Genomic DNA, 23,567 nt, shown 5'->3' on the forward strand with positions numbered 1-23,567 from the left:
CTCCAAACCACAAAGGCAAGTGTTAGTGATGATTTCTCAATGTCTATTTCTCTTTTTCAGTATTGGTGAAAATGGCATGAGTAATCATGACAAAGAAAAATACAATTGCTTAGTATCGATGCTTTAGTGAAAAGGACATTTCGCCACAATGTTGATCCAAGGGTTCAAAAATATTAACCAAGTCTTTGATATATCAGCCCCTGGTACAGTGGTACTCTGTGAGGCTGGGGGCTGATATGCCCAGCAGAAATGCACATGTTACATCTTAGGCAGTTGGTTAAACTAAGACTTCAACTCCTTCCTGAAAAAACATGTAGTGGAGAGGAACATGACCAGCAGACCATTCAGGAGATAGCCTTGCCAGGTTTCTCCTAGGATATGCCATCCTGGAGGAGACGTTTGGAGCCTCTAGACACAATCACTGGACAGTTCTGTAAACCTCCAAGAGATTAGGTTCCCTAACTTCCAGTGTTTGCTCTGATTTTGCTCTTGGCTCTCTCTGCTTCCCCATCTTCTTCAGCCTGTGCTTGGACTGCCCTCTCTTCTGCCTCCTTGCACACACAGAAAGCTCCACTCTAAGGGATGTACAGGTTCAGAGAAAAAATGAGTGCTGCTTTGCCTGCCTGTTGTTCCACGTGTTGGGGCTTTGTGGGGCAGGAGGGAGTGTGCTAGGCAGGGAGATGCTGCCAGACTCTGCTCCCAACCCCTCACTGAATCTCACGGATGCTGAGTTTTCCCAGGTGGGTTTCCACAGTCTTTAGGAGTAGCATATAATGGAGTTACCACTCCTCTAGTCCCCAGTTTTGGACTTCTTTCTGCCCTGTGCTGTTCTTCTGTATATTCCTCTCCCAAAGCGTATGCATCTTCCTGCATACACATTTTAAAAATAAAAGAAAATAAACATATGTCTTTGGCAGCTCTTTAGTCTTACAGTGCATCATGATATCAATCTTAAAACCTGGAAGCATAATTATACATCTGGAGAAAACTCTAGCCACATTCTCAAAAAGCAAATACTTCTGCCCACATGGGTGTTTAATGTAAATCACATTTCATAAGCAAATACGCACAGACCTTTATAAGCCCTCAGCACAAAGAAAAAATTCTGCAAAGCCAGGTTGTTTGTACAGATCTTTAAGAAAAGACTAAGAAATCAGCAAAATTCATAGAGAGGCTGGATGTTTATATGAATATAACAGGTATCTTGACTCATTAGCTAGTGTTAAAAAAACCCCAAACCCAACAACAAACCTACAAAACTACTAAAGGGTCAAACTCCTCCATGTTTTAGGAATTAAACAAATCTCCAGCTACCTGGGATTAAAAAGTAGTCTTCTTGTTGAGACTCAATTACTTTAGCCTTCTTTTGCAGCCTCTGATACTAAGCTGGTGCTCAAGCTTCATGCTGGACTAGCTGGATTTTGTATTTGTTTCCACCTGCAATGCCTTTTCCTGTCTTTAATAAATTATATTCTTCAAGCCTTGACATGGATGGATGATCACTAATACTGATTCTTACTAAGCCTATATATGTATATATTTTTTTATTTACATGTGTGTGTATCTATATACATACACATATTTATATATATAATTTGCAATGTGCAAATTACTTCCATTTTCCAAGACATTTTTACTTGACAGAGTTATAGAGTGATCTATTGAGAGGTGTTTATGACATGACAATGTGTGCTTCTTGTAAATAATTCAAGGGTGAAAGAAGCTGCATGAGCCTTCAGAGCAAATATTGTACATGACCTAAAATCAGATACACCTTTGATTTCACTTCCTCAAAATTCCTCAGGTAGGAAAAAAGATATGGCTGAGAAGTTTAAAAGGGCTAGAGCTAAAACATTTTATCTCCTTCCTCTCTAAGCCTGCTCCTCAGTATAGTCTGAGACTGTAAAATGTTTTGCTCGCTGAATAGCACTAGATTTTTAAAAGTGTGAAGATGCCTTGGTATCTTTCAGTTCACTAGAGAGATCATGAGCATTCATACCAGCACACTATTTTCTCATGGCAAAGAGAAAGATTTTCAGTGTTCTGGAATGTGTCATAATTATTTAGATTTTCTTTTCTAGTTATAGCTTTTTTTTCCTTAACAGCCTGTAAGAAAAACAGCAGCTAGCATACTTACCTCTATTAAGTTATCATTTGAAAATCACTGGTGTGTGCATCAATACTCAATGTTTGTTTGGTCACAGGTAACTCAACATAATCCTTTGCACAAAGTCCTGGACGAGGGACACTGTGTCAATGAAAGGAAAACCAAGTCTGGATTTGATGTGACTATATTTGCAGAAGTTGGTATATCTACCTACTGAAATGTGGGAGAAAGTATCAGACCCTGGGCATGATTATTATTCTGTGAGTGGCTTTAAGCAAAGTTTTGCTTTTTTTTTTCTGGATGAGTGGCTTACTCAGAGACTTGACGATGAGCTGAAGGGCCTTTCTTCTCTTAGAGCTTGGTCCAGGGTCCATTGGAGTCAGTGAGCAGCAACGCAGAGAGAAACAAAAGGGCAAAGAGATTTTTCAGACAAGAGATGAAACTGGTGTTTGTTTCAGGAGGGTAGTTGATGTAAAGTTTCAAGAAGAGTAGTAGTGCATGTGCTGATTGGCTTTCTCACTGCCACAAGCAGTGGAGTAGCGCAAATGCCGAAGGCTGCGGCTTGCTGCCCACCCCAGAAAAATGGGCATGACAGGATCCTGCCATGGCAGCTAACACAGCCATCAGCACAGGGTGGGAACAGACTGTGCCAGAGCAGAAGGAAAGCAGGAGGCAGCCTCTCTCTGGAAGCTTCTGATCTGTTCCGGGGGGACAAAAACAGCAAAAACAAAGCTGTGCCCTTTGCTTGGTGTTCATGGCACAGTCACAGCTGAGCCCCTGGAGATTTTGTGATCTTGCTTTGTATATAGTTAAAGATTTCATTAATTAGGATTAATTTAAAAACTGAAAATCAAATTTTAAGGCCAGTTAAATCTTTCAGAATACTTGTCTTTTTTCTTAATTAATTTGTTAGAGTTTGAAAGGCTAAGATAGGAAATGCAGTTCAGTTACACAATACCAAATATGTAACATTCACCTCAATAATCTGATTTATTTCCAGCTTATCAACCATCTTGATAAATTGGGCAGGAAAAATGAGGTAGATTTCCAACAGTGAGAAAAACAAACTGCAGAAATTACAGCGCATCTCTTCTCTTCCTTTGCACAGTCAATGCCAACTGCATAACTAATTCTGTGAGACTCCTTCATCAGTCACAAGGCTAAATGCAACTTGTTTAAAAGATTATGAAATGGACAGAAGATCAGTTTTCTCCAGATAAACATTTATTTAGCTGTACTGTTATCCTAGTTCAAAAAGATTTGATAACATTTTGGGGACAGAGAATTGTATAAATAATATTTTATTAAAAGCTGTCAAGTGAATACATTGTATGATGACCATTACAAACTGTCTAATGCTCTGCCAGCCTGTTGTGAGTTGGCCAAGTTGCTTGCTTTTATGTGTTTTCAAGCCAGCTGGGTTTGGGTAGAATCTGTTCATACTCTCAGGGATCTGCTATGTTGATATCCAGATCCCATACCAGTGTCCAAACCTCACTAGACCAGTCCCTCCTGCTCATTTAACACCTGACCCTCTGCCCAGCCCTCCAGGAGGATGTGACAATAAGCCAGGAACATAATTTCTTGTCTTCAGAACAAATATCTTGTTAATGCACTCAAGAAAATCACAAAGTTCATTCCAAAACTTAAGTTACTTCTTTAAATAGCCCATAGTTAAATCAGTGTTTCAGGTGGGTAGGAACTGGCTTGCCCTCTTTCTTACAGGATCTTCTAATGTGCAGTGGTTTGTTTCCCTCACACAGCAAACTGCAAAGTCTCTGAACAAAAAGCTCCACCAGTAATGCTTCCATTTCCTTGTAGATCCATGTGTAGAAAAAATATTGTTCCATTCAAAAAAGACTCTTTAGAATCTGAGAGTCAACCAAAAACTCAGCTGGTCCCAAGCATGACCCTCTGAGCAGGTGCTGGACACCTTTTCCTGAGGAGGGCAGCTGTTTGGAGTGGATACAATAGGCTGCTGTAGGCAGAGAGACATGGCACTACTGGAGCAAGTCCAGCGAAGGGCTACAAAGACGATTAGGGGACTGGAGCATCTCCCCTGTGAAGAAAGGCTGAGAGAGCTGGGACTGTTTAGCCTGGAAAAGAGAAGACTGAGAGGGGATCTTATCAATGCATATAAATATCTAAAGGGAGGGTGTCAAGAGGATGGGGCCAGACTCTTTTCAGTGGTGCCCAGCGACAGGACAAGAGGCAAAGGGCACAAACTGAAACACAGGAAGTTCCATCTGAATATGAAGAAAAACTTCTTTACTGTGAGGGTGACAGAGCACTGGAACAGGTTGCCCAGAGAGGCTGTGGAGTCTCCTTCTCTGGAGATATTCAAAACCTGCCTGGACACGATCCTGTGCAATGTGCTGTAGGTGACCCTGCTTGAGCAGGGGGGTTGGACTAGATGATCTCCAGAGGTGCCTTCCTACCTCAACCATTCTGTGATCTCCTGCCAGGTGCTCAGTGTTCAGTTCAAACCAGAGCTGCCAGTTTGCTCAAGATGTGTCCCACTCTGCTGGTCTATAATGATAGATTTTTTCTGCTGGCCAATGATGGCAGGAATGAGTCTTCCTTTAACCATCAAGACAATTTCCAGCCTTCAGGAGAGGTTTTAGTCACCTTTTGGGACCCTTCCTTTGTCCATAAGTGAGGGTAAGATAGTTTTGAGCAACAATCTAAAGGGTTTTAAAAAACAACTAAAACTCAGTTCTCTAGTGTACTCCTTCTGAATCTGTCTGAACATTTTGTGTGGCCTTATGTAAATATCCTAAGTGTTTCTGTGGTCAATTTGCCAACTGCAATGTGACTATGATCGTCATTACAGGGATTTTTTTTTTTTGAGCTCTCCCTACTTAACGCATAGTTGAAACACTGAATCTTTCTTTGTTACTTTCACTGTGGATGACATACAGTAAACTAAGGCTGTCTAATATCACTAGAGATGCTGGAAATCAGTTTATGATGCGAACATAGACAATAGCCAAGGGTTATTCCTTCTCATGCTTGAGAGAGGTGATTATGGTATTTCAGGATATATGGTGACAGATTGACAAAGGTAGGCTTTTATATTTATCCACAAGGATAATTTAATACCCACTTCAGAGCAGAATGGCTTTGTGTACTCATTTATATAATTGGAAGAGGCATGCCATATCCAGCTGCATTTTTACTTCCACTAATGCTAATCTTCTTTTTCCCATAGTCTGATTAAACTTTGCAAATATCTTGGATCCCCAGTGCTCACAGACCGCTGCTATCAGTAAGGAATAATTTGTTTGAGGAATCTAATATTGCTGGCCCTTAACAATACTATTTCAGATGCCTGATCTTGCTGATAGTAGGACTAACTCCAGTGGCCATCTCCAAAGAACAATGTTGTCTCTCATGTCAAAAATGACTTTACAACTTTATGTACTGAAATTTCTCTAAAGGGATATTTTTTTCTTGTCACAGGAAAAAAAGGTGGCCTCATGTCACTTCTTATAAGAAAGCAATAAGGAAAAACACATGCTCAACAGTAGCACAATTAATTATACATTTTTTAATTTCAAGTTACCCCAAAGCATCTCTGCGTGTTTCATGTTGGGTGACTTTCCTTCATGTTTAGCTGCCTCCTCACTCCATTGTTTCCATGGTAACACCTTTGAAACATCGCTTCTTTCTGAGGAGGTGAAATGTAAAGTGGCTGGAACATTTCAGTGTTTAAATATTTAAAAGAAAACAACAAAAAGATGGTGGGGTGAGTCAGACATGACAGGTAGGTGACACTCACAATAGCTGCTATTAAAATGGACTATGGGATAGCTCTCTCTTCTACTCTATTCCCACTACAAATTAAAAAGAGAAGCCAGCTTAGAGGAGCTGTACTGAGCCTGGGCTATCTCAGTGCTGAAAGGCAGCTGACCACACCTGTGACCAAGGCCAGCTGAAATAGGCTACTGCCTTTGCAAGGAGTTAGGGATGGCAAAGAAGTAGATTTGGAGGAATGGTGTGTTTGTTAATAGCTACTGATAAACATTTCTTGTTAAAATCAGCAATAATTACTAATTCTCGTAGTATTTTACTGTGAAGTCTGTTAGGAAGTTAAGACATAAACGTTGTAGATAGTATTCTTGCTAATGCTTGAAAATAGGCCAAAGTCTGCTTTGACCATGACTTTTCATTAACTGTAATGAATGTCAGTTATCTGGATTTGGAGGAGGCTGTGCTGCAGACATTGCAGTTTTTGCAGACTTAAAGGAAGCTTTTAGGGAGAATGTTCTTCTTGAAGTACTGCAGCTATAGCTGTCTCTCTCTTCTGCTACACCAACTCTTTTCAAATTCACAGTCCAAGACTTGGTCTTCAAAGTGCATGTAGTGTTGTTCATGTCCCTATTTTAGCTCTTGCTTCACTCGTCCTCCCAATCTGCTTTGATTAAGGTTCCCTTTGTCTGCTTCCACAGATGGCTGTGCCTAACCCATGTGCTTAGAAGCATCTCCCTGTTCCTGTGCACCAAAACTCTCCTTCCTTCTCTGAAGTCCCTCCTTAGACAAACACCTTTCATTTTACGCTTCTGAACTTGGACTCTGACCCAGCCTTCTCTGTTCTCTCTCTCGTCTGATCATAATGGGGAGCAAATTAACCCCCCCATCCCTTGCACAGAAGACAATATGAAACAGCAATGAAATAAATGACCTGAATTCCTCATACAAAAAACTCCACAGAGCACTGCTCCTGCTCACTCGATTTCTCTGATTGCTATTCCCTCTAGAGCTATCATTTTACATGATTCTATACACTGAATTTATCTTCCCCGGGCATGGTTGTTTTCTCCTGTTTGTCTATAAAGCAACATGATTTCTACTAGCTTTACAGAAATAAATGGTAAGAATATTCTCCCTCTTCTTTGACTGACAGCTACAATTCCTATTAGTTTTAACATAATAGATTTTCAATAGAATAAATTTTCTTTTTAGAAAATCTGTGGTCAGATGAGGGGAAAAATTCCAAGAACTCTCTGAGCTCTGCTCACTAACAATGTTAAAAAAAGATGCCAGTCAAAGTAGGAGGTGTAAATTTTCTTAACATTATTCACCATCTTTTTTATTTTAAAAGCTTTGATAGGCAGTCAAACAGCAATTTGAGTATCAAGATGGATATTAAGTTTCAGAGCAAGCCCACTCAACATTAGGGAGAGTTGATACTGCCTTAAAATAAGGGAATGAACAGGATGGCCTCTCAGGGTTCCTTCAGGCATATGTTCTGAGTCCCTGAATAAAGACAGTTCTCACCTTTTTCAATAGTGTTGTTTCAAGGACATCAGTTGCCAGGACATACATTCCTGCATTTGCTTATAGACTTGGCAGTATGCAGTCTGTTTTTTTCCACAGTCACTAAGGATGAATGCTTATTTTTCTTTTCTTAATGATTTTGATGCATAAATCTAATGAGGGAAAGGAGCTGCCCTGTTGAATCTTTCTCAGCTACCCCAACAGAACTTTCACTGAACCTCTTCAGCCTCTAGGCTTTCAAGCACCGACATCATCCGAGTTTTCTCTGTGTGAGAATTCTCCATGGTTTCCTCATGTGTATTGACAAAATCATAACAGACGGTGGTTTGGGCTAAAAACATATAGCTGTTGAAAACTGTTCTCACTGCAATAAATCAATTTTTACTTAGTTAATGATCCTTCTCATTCTGAGGGGGCTAGCAATGGGATTTAGAAACAGATCCCAGTAGGTGTGAAAGCTGAACAGAAGTGTGGTTGATTGAGGTATATGAAGGTGTCTCCACAGTAGTTTAGAATTTCACTGTACTTCACAGACCTACAAAAACTTTCCAGAAAGAAAACAAATGGAGAGCATTTTACAGAACTGAGTTTAGTTTCTTTATCTGGGAAAGGAACAGGATTATGGACAGCAAACAAAGGTGGTGTGTAGTGATGGAAGAGAGTGCTGCAGTTAACCTGCAGAGCTTTAACCAGTCAGAATCACTCATGTTCAGCATGATGTCGGCTAACTAGATTCCTCACAGTCATGGTTAAGAACAGTCAAATTTCCCCAAGCCTCTGGGAATAGGGCGTAGAGTCAATAATAAGCTCAAACCCATGTGTAGGTTTAAGGGGAGATTTGAAGATGAGGCAGGAATTCTGCTTACAGAGAGTGGAACAAATGAAAAATTTACACTGGGCCTAGAAGATCAAGATGTGGGGAACAAAGTCCTGTGGCACAGCAAGAAAGTCAGAACTGGGAAAGCAGAGAAGCAGGCAGAAGTGAAAGTGATTATGAGGGTAGAGAGGAATAGAAAAACACTGGCAAACTGTAAAACCTGTGAAATCAATTGATTTAGTGGAGGTAGCAAGCCTGAGAAAGACAGAAATGCTATGTGTGTAGGGGAGGATGTGCTGTATAACAGGGTCCCTGTAATTTAACTTCCATTTCAATATGGCTTTATGCATGTGCATGAATTCCTCCAATTTGGTAAGCATTTAAGCAGATACCTATATACAATTACTGAGGTTTTTCTAACAAACTCCCCTTTTTAGGTAGATACAGGTTGAAACCTTATGGGCGAAGAACAGGTTGAACCTTACTGATATGCAGAACATCCCTCATTCTGTCCTGCAAGAAGATACTGTGTTTTGCCTTTGCCTGAGGTGCAGTGTGGCAGACAGCTAACATCCTCACCCTGCTTGTGTGCTGCCCAGCCTCTGTCCCTATCATCTCTTTGAGTGTTTGTCTTTTGAAGAATTCAATGTAAGATCTGAGGAGTACAGAAACAAAATATTTTCTACTTGGGAGACATTTTGGTGGGTTTACACAAATGAATAGAGCCAATGCACCTAAATTAAAATACTTTAATGGAATATGTGGGACATCAGGAGTCAAGTGATCTTATTTTGCTGTGTAGCTTAAAGTAGATCACATTAAGAGCCTAGGCCTGGTTGATATCTTTTATTCTTCTTGTCTAGCAAGAATATTAGATGTAGCAGCCTGATCTCCTTCCTGGGCTTATGTGAGATTGCTTATGGCATGCAGGGTATGAGAAACTCTTGCCTGAAGCAGTCCTGCATGCTGTGGGAGAATCCCGTTATTGGTCAATGCAGCTCCCAAGCAGGGTCTCCATAAACGTATAGTCACCAGTTAAACATAGAATACAGAGTGTAACCACATAGTCTCATCAGAAACAGAAAGTAGCATTACCCAAGATGATTAAAGAGAAGTGGGTGGTAGGAAGACTGCAAGATACAAAGCACAAGGAAAGATTTGGGTAAAGTTAAAGGAAGATGTGGTTCCATGTACAGTGTGAGACTGACTTTTTCACAACATGTAAATTTTGATTGAAGGTTGAGTTATTTATAGTCTTGGAAGCAAAACAAAGGTCTGAGTTAATACAGAGTTATTTCTGTATCTTAAGGAAAACTTCTGCCTTTGAAGCATGCAAAAGTAAGACATGATAGCACAGCCAGCAAGTGTTCACTAGAAAAGAAACATAGATGGGAGATAAAAATCTGAGAATGAGTAGAGAGATGTTGAGGATCTCAGCAAAAAGATGGGTTCTTTGGGTACTACAGTTGAAGTTTCTCTCTAAATGCAGAAGTGGTCCCAGCTTAGGGTTTATCTATAGCAGAGGCTCTGGAGCTTCAGTGCTGATGCTGCTTTGTAAATATCAAGTATGCTTCAGCATAGCACCTTTTACCAGCATTTAAAGAAACAACTGGCCATACACCTGCTGACCTGTGGTGGCCTGAGTTAAAGTTCAACATTAAAATAGTAACGTGCTACTGTTTGCTTTCTGTGAGCTTATTCTGTCATGCCATATTTGCATGTGCTCCCCTTTTCAGGGACAAGGTCCTAAATAAACTCAGAATTGCTCCTTCTTGACAAACAGGTGATTATGGACAGCACCAAGTGCAGGTTCTCTCAACAGCTCACTCGTATGACCCACCCTGACCAAATAGCAAAGCAGGATCAAAGTCCTTTTCCTCTCAGCCAAGTTTTTAATGGCTTTGTTGGCTTTCCTTTGATACTTTCTCTTGACCCTGGGGATAGTGGTATTGATACTGGGATGCTGGCTGCATCAGTTGGAAAAGCTGGCCTTGCCACAGGCTCTTAGGACTGGTTGGGTGTCTATCATATACGATTACCTCCTATTCCTCAGGGCTTCTCAGCTGATGCAATCGCAGCTCTTCTGTGCTGGAACAGTCTTCACAACTAACTAACAGCTTCTCAGTTTCCAGCTACTCTGCTGTGCTGCTGCCGGTACTTTTCCTGCTGCTCAGAGCTTTTAGGGGGTGCTGTAGAAAATTCATCCAAGCATTATACTGCCCCTTTGACTCTCAGCAGCATCAATATTTTCTCCTTAGATGAGCTGATTTCACGGATCTCCTGTGAGACACTTCCCTAATTCAAAGCCTTTTGGCTGTTACTCAGTTCAAGATACTAATTGTGCTTGAGATGAAAAACAAGTAAATTTGGCAGTGGTAGCTGAAGCTAGTGTTAGTCCGTGCTTCTAGTGAGACAATTTAGCATGGGACATACATGAGCATTAAATTATCACAATGATAAGCAAGGATAGATTTCTTGTGTCTGGCTTAGTTCAAGACAGCAAGTGCTGTTTAGTATTTTCTTCTTCTGCACTTTGTTTTCGCAATATTTCCCAAATGCCTCTGATTTCCAACATGAAATTATTTCAGGAGAATTCTTAGATCTAGTCTGGAAAACATTTTTTTCTGATTGTAATGGAGATGGTAAACATCTGGAATATCACCAAACCACTCACTGTGAAGGTATCACTCGATAAACTGTCGGGGAATGTCTTATACTTTTTTTTTCCTTTTTTTGAAAATACTCATGGAAAGACCCTGTTGCATTTATAAGCAGTTGTTCTTATTGCAGTGAGAGATAGCAATAATTTGTTTAAGATTTAAAAAAATGAATGTAAGCTTCTCAAATGGAACCTTATGCACAAACTAGTTATGCACAAACATCACTCACTCATATGCAATATGGGTGTTGCAAATCAAAAGAAAGAGTTGGGGCATGAAAGATCCATGTATAACTCCTTGGGTGTTCACAAACCAGACTCTGGTGGAGGGCTTTCAGAATTCTAGTAACGATCTCTGTCTGAATGGCTTGAATGTGCTCAAATAGACCCTTCAGGTACAGGTCCTGCTAACTGTTGGGGGAGAGAGAACTGGATCTGAATTCTGTAGCACACCACTCTCTGAGACATCCTATACAGAAGGTTACATAACACATCTTTCAGCAATTTACCAAAGTATGTGTAATTCAGGGGTCTGATCTTAAAGTTAAATATTCAAGAAGAATTTTGAGGCTGCCCTGTGATCACTGGACTGATTAAAAATGCTATTCAGAAGCCTGTATGATTAGGAGATTAGTATTGTATGAACTTTGATCTGCCTCATTTGTGTATACAGACACACATACACATACAGAGGCAATCACTTTGAGAATTGCTTTCATGGCTAGCAGATTTATTTTTTGGAAATGACTCACAAAAGTTCTCTTCTCTTTTTTTGTTTCTTGCTTTCAGTTCCTCACAGGGATGGCCCCTGGGTGTCTATAGTCACTAACTGTTACCTCTAAAACAGACAACTTTTTAACAGCCACATAGGAAAAAACAACCTATGACCAAAACGGCAATATTAAACTTGCATTCCTATCAGTAACCATGTGCTTTCATTTGATCCATGTGATTTTCATAAGACCTGACAGCATTAATGAAAATCCCTCACATGTGAAACTTAGGACTTCTCATAATACTTCAATTCTATGCTTTTTGTGTAGAGAATGTATAGAACACAGATATGGAGTATCTGTGAACCACAGCCTCATCTCCAGACCCAAATTTACTTCAGTTCCAAACAAACTTGTCATTGTACATCTTAATGTCAGTAACTCTTCAGATCAGAAGTCCCGTGGCTTTGATCTGGAGCAAAAGAAAGTGTCCTCCATATAAAGAGTAACTATATGCCATCTGAAGGTTACTGAAACATCATTACTGCATTGCCTCTTGTTTTGGTTCATGGTTATCCAAAGAAAACTTTAGGGTGAACATCTGACCTGAGATAGTGTTATAACATCCCATGAGCTCCTTGAGAAGACATGATTAAGAATGGCTCCTCTCACTATGCTAATTCCCATCAATAATGGAATTCCTGCCACATTGTTTTCTGTAAGAGATCAAACCCCGCAAGTATAAGGTCACAGGCAACCTCAGTTAACTGTGGGTGTCCTAATCACAGACCAACCATGAGGACAGCCTCTCAGAAGCCCATGGCTCTGATCTGTCTTATCAGTGAAGATGTTAACAAACTTATGCCAAGAGGATACTGAAAGAGCAGTGATTCTCTTTCCAGCGTCACCATCTTTCTATTCCCAGGTAAAATCTTCATACAGAAGATCACACTCGTCTGCACTGCAGCTTTTATTAAACACAGAGCAAGGGGATGGCAAGGCAGGGGGATGCTTTCCCCTCACAGAAAATCAGATTGTCACTTTGAGTAGAAGGGGAGGCTTAGTACCAGAAAAGAGGTGATGAAAAGCCATATGAAGAATTAGCTCTGAGGCATGATGATAGCAGATAAGGTATGCAGTGGTGTCTAACTATGCAGAGGCATCTCTACTGACATATAGCCAACCAACAACTTCAGTGGAGCTTAAAGGTCTTTGATAGAAAAAAAAAAGTCCAATGTAAATAATAGGCCTGATCTAATGAGCCTCAGTTGCAGAGCTTATCTTATGAGATAGGGTTACCTAAGTGAGAATGGCCTATTATGTGTCAAAAGTGCCATTATTCAGCTTCCTATGCCTTTGCTGTCTCATTAGACTGTAAATTTTTCAGGTCAAGGATGACTTTCATTCTGGGCTCAATTGTGAGATATCCTACATGGCCATGGAGAGAAATAAAGGTACGTAAGCTGACTTGTAATCTTCCCTACTATCTACTTTGTGGTAGGCAAGAGCTATCAGAGTTACTTTTCTTTTCTTAGCAGGTAGAAAGGGAATGAAAGATAGGAGATAGGGGTGAATCTTAGTGTCATTCTTCTAACATGCAGTTTTCCTGCTTTACTACTTTCTCTAGATCAGTGCCTTAATGTAAAATCAAAGAGTCAAAGATCTATTGGAATCAAGATGCCCCTTTGACCCTGAATGATTAAGGCATGCCAATTTCTGTAGCTATTTGCATGCAAGCAAAGAGACTAAAACGGTTTCTCTTTGATTTCCAGCTTGAGTAATCAATCCCTTTCCACCTGAGACACGTGGGCAGCCTTCAACATGACTCTGGAGCCATTTCACATCTGGATGTGTACTAGAACATCCTGAGCACTCTGCTACTGCATCTCACTGTAACAGCAATAATTGATAAAAATAAGGAAAAAAAAATTGCAGGAGGAAGGTTTAAGGCCAAAGGCAAAAGGGAGAGGATTGGTGATATTTTAATTGTGAAGACTGGCTTTTGTAGCCTAGGATATTTTTATTATTTCTTATTTATGACATCACTAGAACTTATGGCAGATGAAGTGAAGCATTGTATGTACTGAAGTACGAAGACAGAAATCCAGGGGGGACTACCAGAAAGGTTTTTCCATTGTAAATCAAATGCTGCATTGAAAAGAAGATCAGATGAATTAATTCTCTGTTTTGTCTACATGCGCTCGCTACCATGTACAGCACTTCTGAATACCCTGAAGGAATACAGAACCGCTACCTGTGCTGCTCTAGGAAAGTCTCAGAAATATTCATGTTGGGTAGCAGTAACTAATTAATGTAATTGCAAATTCTAGTTAGAAAAAAATCTGCTTTGGGACAGCCTGGAATGAATTGTTTCACAAAATGGGTCATTCAGTTCTTTGTCCTAAACATCTCCACATGCTTTTTCTACTGCAAATTGCATATAGCAAGGATAAGAAAAATGCCATTTTTTTCTCCATGGAAGTACACCTTAAAACATATGTCCTGGAGACAAGGGGAACCCAGATGCCATCCATACCCGGTCACTTTCTGAGCTGGGCACCTTGCTGCGCTCCTTCACAGCTCCGCTGCCGGGGAGCGCCCAGCACCCGGCAGGCACCGGCCCCTGCCTGACCCTCCCGCCGCCCCAACGGCCGCGCGCGCCCCCCAGGCAGCGCCCCGGCGCGAGCCCGGGCCTCCCGCCGCCCCAACGGCCGCGCGCCCGCTGACCCCGGCCCGCGCCTCGGCACATGCCGCCCCCCGCTGCCCTCCTCGCACGGGCGGCCCCGCCGAGCGCGGAATGGAGCGCGGATAATTCCCGCGCGGTTTGGGGGGAAGGATTAATTTGGTCGGTTAATCCCCCCAGGAGGGGTGGGGGAGGGGCGGGGACGTGCGCGTTGCCATGGGGGCTGGAGCAGCGCCCAGAAAGTTGGCTGAGAGGGGCGGGCCGCGCCGGGCCGCGCCGGGCGCCCGGGGGAGCCGCTGCCAGCCGGGCTGAGGGGCGGCTCGGCGTCTCGCTCCCAGCCCAGGGGGCAGTTATTGCCGCAGCGGCGGTTGGCGTCCTTGCCCGCCGCCGGCGGCTGGAGGGAGGGAGAAGGGGGGCTAAACTTTAACTTAGCCAGGGCGCATGGATGCCGCCGCCCTTCGGCGCTGACTCGCATCCCGCGGCCCCCTGTGGGGCGGCGAGAGGGGGCGGCCGCTGCCAGAAGAGAGCGGGGCGCCGCCGCGCCGCTTCCTCCGCCGCCGGCCATGGTGCGCGCGGGGCGCGGGGCTCAGCCCGGCCCGTGAGAGCGCCGCCTCGGCCCCCTCCTCCGGCCCGCCGCCGCTTTCCCCGCCCGCCTCCCACCTGCCTCGCTGCTGCCGACCTGAGGCGCCGGGCACCGGTTTCTCCGCCGCGCTGCAGCCCGCCTGACATGGAGCCGTCCGCGGGAAGCCGCCGGGAGTGAGCCCCGCTTTCAGACACGCCGACCGACCGACGGCCCCCGCCTGCTCGCCGCCCCCTCAGGGCCCGCGCTTGCTCCGCATGCGGCTGGACGAGGCGCCGCTCGGCCCCCCGAAGACCATGCTGCTAACGCTGAGGAAAGTTCGCAAGAGGCGGGAGATGCTGCTGCAGCAGCTGGGCTTCATCTGCGCCATCCTTTTCTTCGTGTGGTGCATGTCCAGCCTGCTTTCCAGACTGGGTGAGTAGCCGTGGCGGCAGGACCGGCGGCCCGGGGGTGCGCGGCGGACTGCCGCCCCGGGGGTGGAGAGCGAGGGTGCCGCGGTCAAGCGTTGTTCCCGTTTTGAGCTTCTCCGCGGAAATACCCCTGCAGGCAGGCGAGGCGGGGAAGCAGCGCGGGTTCCCCAGGCGAAACCCCCACGCCGGGCAGGTGCGTGTGTGTAGCCCGGCGCCGGGGCCGCCCGCCTCCGCGCGGGCGCGGCGCTGGCGTCCGGCAGCTTCCCGGCGCGGAGCCTGCTCTGGCGACGCCCCCCCGTGCCTCTCGGAGGGGCTTCAGGTCGGGAGGTGAATGGGAAACACGGGGCATTTGCATGCCTGGTAACGGTCCCGGAGTAGTTTCCCACTGCCACTGCAGCAGAGCCGAGGATGATCGCTTTTGGTCCCGCCTGCAACTCCGGGTTACCTTTCATTTTCATCCTGCGGTCGAAAACCTCCATCAGCCAGAACCGTTTATTTTCTTCATCTTCTCCCTCCAAAAGGCCTTAAATCACAGCGTGGATGTGACAAAAAAATTGTATTTTAGGCAAGGAACAGTGTTCATCTCATGTTGTATACAGTTTGTTGCATCTTTTGTGCAAGCGCCTTGTTTGTAAACTGATGCATTTATAATCAGCTACATCAGTCCAGTTTGTTTGTTTACTGCCTGCTAGCACAGTTTGGGGTCTAAGTGTGCAATTTTAAGCCCTTTTCCTGCAAACTGCTTGTATTCCTCATGTGCATGAAGCCTGAGGTGGCGGACGCCGTATGGGTCTCTAGATAGCAGTGCCAACATTCCTCAAGAACAAAACCGAACTAAGCCCTGATCCTAACATGCCGTTTAGTGTAAGAACATCAGATTTCAGCAGCTTCTTAAATTAAAGCTAAGTTAAAAGGTGTGTTTAAAAGAAAATCTAGCGGAACTTACACTTTATATAGCTCTTGTGTTCAAATTATTACTTGTGATGTTTGAGATAAATCTAGGATGTCATCAAGCCATCCATGTAAGAATTTAGTATCGTACACCACATTAGCATGTTGCTCACCTCAGAACTTTGAAACTATTTTTTACTTGTGGTTTTAGAATATATTATTATTTTCTTCATTCAGAACCATTTGTTATGCCTGTTTGATTTTTTTTTCTTGCACCAGCTAGTTACTTTCATAAATTTATTGGTTTGTGAAAACAACTAATTTGGGATGTGATTATGTTTACATGGTTTGAGCTTTTTTGCTGCAGATAAAGACTTTCCAGAACTTTTTGGGGTCTGCATGAGAAATGTCATGACTAATGAAAGTTATCTTTTTTAATCCCCTGGGTTATCAACTAAATCCCCCATAACCTAATTTTTGGTGGTATCTGTATCAGGTAGGTTTTTTTCAGCTTGCTAATTTATACTACATTGTATCCATAAACAGTGACCATCTGTTCTCTATGTTTCCTATAATTGTGGCAGCAGAACATTTAAGCAACAACACTAACCAAACTAACTTCCAAGCTAGATTTTTTTTTGCAAGAGTCACTGTAGCAAAGCACAAACATTGCATGATGACTGAATATAAATTTTGAGATCAGATGCTGAAGAAGTTTTATTATTAGATGTTCATTTGAAGCGGATAGAGTTGAGATGGAAGTGATTTAATTAAGGGGATCTCTTCTTTTTTTGAGTATTATAATTGCATATCCTACATTATTGCAAATGCTCCTTATGTACCATATTCAGTAAGTTCCACTGAGGCTGCTCCTGGAGTACTAGTTTAGGCAAAAGCTCCATTGGCTTATAAAGAAGTTTGTCTTTGTTGAGACTTGTGGGCTCTCACAATGCAGTTATTTTTAATTTTCCTCAACAAGTTATGCAAGGATTGATATAACCAAATATACTCAATACTGACAAGACGAGCCTCTAGTTTAAGATTAAATCAAAATATAACTGAAATTTTTTTACGTTTATTTTTATTTTTGAGAAATCAGTAATGTGAATGTCTAAATGAAAGTGTGATTGTTGCTCATGTCAGCATAGCTGGGGTAGTTTATCTAGAGTAGCAGTAAGACTTGAGATTCAGCGGTGCATGTTTCAGCATGTGTTTGCTGCAGAATATTTGCCTGTCAGGGACTGCAGCCAGGTACTGTGGTAGCCAGAATGTGCTGATAGCTGTCATACTGCACCTTCACAGCTAGTTTCACCCTTTGTAGCTAGGTGCACCTAGTATGTTGGTGTCTGTCACAGTTAGACCTTCATTTTGCTGTGTTCATACCAGTAGTTTGTCAGTGCTCCTGGCTAGTAGGGGCATATAGTCCAGTTAAGATGATACATATTGAGAGTGAGCATAACCTCTTTCTATTTAATATAGGCCGAGAATCGGCTATTGCAGACAGGCACATTTTGTCAGAAGTATGGAGGAATAGAAGATTGATGGCATCACCTAATAGGACCCATGAAAGAAAGAACTGTACAGAGCCAGGTGAGATGGGAAAACTTCATGAAGTCTTGTAAGCTGTTGAAACGTTTTGCACTGTGCAGTCATGACCAAGTTGCAGTGATGTGTTAGGGTAAACATTAAAGTGTCAAAATTATGAAAAAGTAAGACTGTACCATGTAGAAAGAAGGTTTATGATGCTATGGAATGCAATGACTTTATCTACAAAAGGTAGAAGTTAATATCTAGACATAATTATGTTCTGGGGTCATTATGAGGCTTGAACTGACAGTTTGATTTCACAAGTTTCTTTTCTTTTGGTGATTGCTTCTGTGTATCTGATGCTATGTTTATTGCAGTAGTAATGAGAGGTGCACTCTTCTTGAAACGATGGGTAGCTAAAAATACAGTGTTTGAGATACCATTGAGCACAGTATTTTGTGTTCATTACCATTCCAGACTTAACTAGTTTTTGCTATGTTTTTTTGCTGAATACATAGTTTGCTATGTATTCAAAGTATGACTTTATATTTTGTGGAAGAGGATGGTGAGGTAAGTAATATAGAAACCCTGGAATTTATTTCACTTCAAGATTTCCATCCTGGCAAGAGGATAGTAATTGATTGAGAGCAAGGATAGATGATGCCTTTTAATATGAGCGTTAGTCCACAATGCTTTCATCTTCCCATCTGTCTTTCCAGTGTGTTTCCTTCCTCTCTGTCCTTGCCTCTTGGTGGTTTATGGTGTGTGGGAGATGAGACATTTTGCCAATGGCACCTGCCAAATTAATTTAAAGTTCAGATTTTTTTTTTTTTTACAGTATGACTCTTTGATCAACCAGGGGATGACAGCAAAGTCTGTACCTTCTTGCAAACAATGACAGCATGAATTCTGGGATGCTGCCAGCCCCAAGGCACTAGAGGAGTTTGAAACAGTGCTCCCTCCTCTCACAGTTATGTGTCGTAGCACTGAGATGCCTATTGCATAGATTCATACCCCTGTTGTGCTTGTGCATTTCTGAGGGTGGAACGGAAGAACCATGCTCAAAGTATGCAGGTCCAAAAGCTTAAATTTTATTGCCTTGATGCCCAGGACATCTATACTCCTAAACTGGACTTCTCTATACTTCTGTTAAGAAATTATTCTGAGTTACTTTGCTGTTGTTTGGACCTGTAACCCTACGATACTGTTGGTTTATCCATCAAAGTTGTCCACAGAGAAGAAATAAGAAACAAATGACCTTTTGGAAAGATGTCATTATTCTTGATGAGTAATCAGAAAATACTGTTCTTTCCCATTCCTTTTTTGTTTTCCTCCACATATTTGGATGCATCAATACGATCATGTATGAACGCATGCGTGCACACACACATACACGCATATGCAGAGCCAAGCCAACAGAGAGCACAAAATCATAGAATTTGGATCAGAAAGATACCTCTCAAAGTTTTTGATGGGAATTCCCATTCAGGATGAATGGGAACTTATTTACACTGATACGATAAAACTGCTAAAGGAGAACATTTTCAATACGCTTATGTATAAATTGTAATACCTTGAGCAATGCTGACTTCTCCAGATATTTAAAACAGATGAGTTGGCTTTCTTCCCTCCTCCAAAACTGTAAGATTAGTTTAAGAATCACTGGATTAAATAAATAAATACAGCTGCGTCATTTTGATTTGCTTTCTGAAATTTGAATCTTTGAGGTGCACTTTTCTCTGTAACCACAAGGGCTGAACTCATGGAAGCTGAGAGTCTCAAGTATGCTTCAGCATGCTGATGCTTTAAGAAAACTATCATGAGACTTGCATTAAATTCATGATTTCTAGCCACAGTGCCGGAATTAGCCTTTCTTTTTAAAAGAAGTTGCTTCAAGGTAGAACACAGGTTTACTAATCAAACTTGTCACAGTTTTGCAATGGTAGCCTTTTTAGTCACTTCCTGTTATTCTATAATTAAGTGCAGCTTATCTCTCTGGATCTTATATAGCTAAGGGGAGATACAAACACTGCATGAGTGGCTAGGTAAAAGATAGACAGCTGCAAATGCAGGGAACACTTGAAAATATCTGAAACTGATGTTTGTTGGACAGGAATGCATTTGTAAGATCCGATGATCATTATTGCTTAATAAAATCTAATTGTAGATTTTTTTGGTTCCTGTCTGATAGCTGGAGATTGAGATCTGTATTGTAATGTGAAGAAGGTATAGTGACCTAAACTGGATCAAAAAGGAGCAAGTAGCATACACATCATCTCCATGAGACATGTAGCTAGTGTAACCCCGTGACTACATCTGGGGAAAGTAGTGACAGGAAACACTGAGAGGCTTGATCAAGATCGCACAGGAAATTGGTGAGAAAGTGTGGATTTTCACTTGGAATGTGAGCTTTCACTTATGCACTTACCCCAGAAAATATCCTTCTGAGTTTAAACAAAATCTTGGATATGTATTGTCAAATGTTTTAAATGACTAGACCTTATTTCTGGTCATTTGTTTTTATATCTTAAGAGCAGATAGTTAGTATGTATATATGCTATATTAATATTTAAGTGCTCTATGTAGACTCCGTTATGGGATGTGCTTGTTCTTGTTCTATGTCATTTCTGTATCTCCTTTAAGCACTAAGGGCCCTACAAATGCATGTGTGTGTATATGGTACACAGCAGTTTCCTTATGTGGATGTTTCTGTAAGTGTGTTTAGGATACAAGAACTTCCTAACACCTTGGGGAATGCAAGTTCTTGCTGAGAGCCTGTTAATCCTTTCTGTCATTGCAGTGCAGTTGCAGTGCTTTCACTTTATTAGCTTCCCACACAAGTCTGCAGCTTTACTTCCCTTTTCCCAAAGGCTTTCAACAAAGTTAATTTATTTACCACCTTGTCCCCTTTTCTTACATGCAGATTTAAAAAAAAATCTCAATTGTCAGAAGTTGCATCTATAGAAGTTTATAGGACCATGAGAATCCTGCAGTCCATGACAGTAGTGACAAGAGCTCATCCATGGCAATATATCTTGGGGGGAAAAACCTCATAAGCCTCTAGAAATAACAGAGGAGCCTACATTTTCTGAGCTTGCCTCTTTTACAGAAGTAGATCATTTTGTACTGTGTTCTTCTGAAAACATTATTAACGCTTCTGGGGCCATTGTATCAGAATAGGAAAAAAACTTTGAAGTCTTGGCAATGCCGCGTATAAAAAGAACCCTGAGGCTGTGACAAAGGAAAGAAAAATATTAATAAAAAAAGGAAAAAAAAAAGTAGTTTATTTGTTAATACTGGAGAACCAGAGGGAAAGATTTGTCTAACACTGGAGGTTAGAGGGGCTGATATTCATGAATGTCTTGAGGGTTGCTACTGTTTTTTCTGATAGTAACTACTTTGCAGTCATAAGGATTTCAAGATACCACCTATTCCATATAGGCAGCAAAGGACCTGTAGGTCAGCTGTGGGAAGGAGGTGGAGCGTTTGTGAGCACCAAGCCAACCTCACATCTAGTCTGGACTAAGACCAAATTCTCACCAAAGTTAGTGTGTCCTGTAGCAGTCTTCCAGTAAAGATGCTTCCTGGCTTGCAGTTGCCCCTTTGTTGGAAGTCCCTGTGCCATGAAAAGAAGCAAGTTGTTGTAGAGAGCCAGGTTGGAGACTTACAGATGGTGTATAGAAGACTCTGGACTTCAAAAATTTCATGAGAGCCTGAGATTTCTGAATTATGAATCTTCTGCTCATTTCATATTGAATAACTCCACTGCCCTCTCTGGATGGCTGCTGTACTTAGCCTTCCTTGAGGTAAACCAAATCTTTTCTTTACAGCTCTGAAAATTCTTCCCAGGTAAATATCTATAGGAGGAGGGGTTGATCTAACCCCAGTTTAAAGCAAAATGATTAGAAAGGGATAGTTGTCATTAACATCTTAACAGATCTTATTAGTTTGCAACCAATTTTTTTTGCCTTATCCAAACTCTCACTTCCATCTGCCGACAGCTCGCTAGCTTGCAGTGCCATCTGCCCAGCAAGACTGATTTATAGCTTCTGTGCTCTTATGGCTTGCCTCTTGTTTCAGAATGTTCCCATGATCACCATGTTCTCCAACACTCTGAGTAACATTTCGAGAGCAATTAAAAGCAGGGGTGATTGGATGGTATGGTGTATCTACCAGGTAGGCAGTGTCTAACTGTGTGACTCCAGTGGGTCATGTTAGTCTATTAAAGCAATTGTTCTGGAGTGTTTTCTGTTGTGAATATTTTCAAGTAATCCATGTATACAGTAGTGAGAACATTTAAATGATTTGCTGTGAGTTAGAAATGTATCAGAATGTATTTTTGTTATAGTCTTCTGGCGCTGGTCAGTGGGCTGCCTTGAACTGGAAGAATTTTGTGGGGTTTTCTGTCCAGAGATTTGTCAACCATGGACAACTCGTGAGCAGCATTGATTGATTTTAACCAGCGGGGGATCTGGTTCAAGTATGCTCTTTCCATTGTTACCAGTGGGTACAGATGAATTGTGGTTTGGGGGAAAGGCAGGGGTCAGCATTTCTTTCTGAGCCATGCTGTCTTTTATTTTAGAATTAAAAGGCACATTGTGGCAATGCTTTATGCTCTTATGGTGAAGGAAAAAGAATCAGTCCTCTACAGTGAAATAAAGTGCGTTTGCTAGCAGCATGTGTATAACTGAGTTCTGAGTCAGAATCAAAAGTCATTAAATCTGTGTATATTTTACACTGTTAGTTATTCAAACCTTGGGGACTCATGGGGAATGTGATGCATTGTAGAGAAACTGCAGAAGTCTTAAACATTTTTGCTAACGTACTACATAGAATACAAGAGCCCAGCACTTTTCCTACAGAAGTCAGTGATGGTGTTTTCACTGACTAGAGGAAACAGGAGTGGCTTTTCAAAGTAATTTTACAAAAAAAGATAGAAGAAGCTATTTCTTGTGCATTTGTAGTAAAGAACATTCTAGGAAGCATCAATTTCATCAACTTTATTTAACAAACATGGTGCTTAGTTAAATATACCATTGTCAATATGGCTTTATATATTCTGTTCTTCTTAATCCTCATAGGCACGTTAATATATAAGATCATAAACTTTGTGTATTAAATGCTGATCTAAACAGAATTGTTTTGTTGGTGGAATCTGCCATTTTGTGCTAATGTTTTTTCTATAAACAACGTGATAATGATCTTCCCTAGATCAAACTTCCATTCTGTAACTGGGATAAATGTGTTAGACCCCCATTTTTAGGGTGGTGGTATTAATAGTATCTTTGTAACCTTTTTTTTGATGGTAGGTCTAAACTGGTAAACTCAACATGACCTACAGTTTCTTCTACTATTCATCTGTGCAGTACCTAGCACAGCAAGACTGTGATCTTACTGAGGTGATAGAAACAAAAGCTGTGTTTTCTCTGCCCTTATGCACAGAAAACGTGCAATTGTAATATGATAGATTTATTGATAGTGCATGTGTTTTGATTTGAAATGTTTCTTTATTTGCATGCCTTATGCCCTCAAAGCCCAGAAAATTTGTCAAACTTGAATATCCTATCCTTGCAGTCTAAAAGAAAATGAAAATGAGGAAAGTTTTTTTTAAAAAGAATTTTAGTTTCTCATATGCATATGGTATTCATGTAACATATAGATGCTGTGTCCAGCAAATACGTATGTGTGTGTGTGTATATATAGACATATATATATTTAGACATACATGCACATATACCCATATTCATATAGCAGAAAGATTTACTAACCAGCTAGCCTATAACCTATCTCTGACACTTGTCACCTGATTTTTTTTTTTTTTTTTTAATATCTCTGGACTTACTCTTGTCCCTCTAGATGTTGTGTGGTAAATTTTATTGATTGTCATCTCACTTAGATGA

General features: G+C 41.6%; 1 protein-coding gene across 1 annotated transcript in view; it reads left to right on the plus strand.

Moving 5' to 3' along the window:
* Positions 1–14,959: 14,959 nt before the first annotated feature.
* The window catches only part of SLC24A4 (solute carrier family 24 member 4), a 93,677-nt gene continuing 85,069 nt past the window's right edge, over positions 14,960–23,567 (plus strand). The window contains exons 1-2 of the mRNA XM_013940983.2: positions 14,960–15,253; positions 17,620–17,730. Coding sequence (XP_013796437.2) covers positions 15,097–15,253; positions 17,620–17,730 — 268 coding nt within the window. The 5' untranslated portion in view covers positions 14,960–15,096. The remainder of the gene's footprint in view (positions 15,254–17,619; positions 17,731–23,567) is intronic.

The sequence above is a fragment of the Apteryx mantelli genome, chromosome 4, assembly GCF_036417845.1.
Source record: "Apteryx mantelli isolate bAptMan1 chromosome 4, bAptMan1.hap1, whole genome shotgun sequence".
Classification (NCBI taxonomy): Eukaryota; Metazoa; Chordata; class Aves; order Apterygiformes; family Apterygidae; genus Apteryx; species Apteryx mantelli.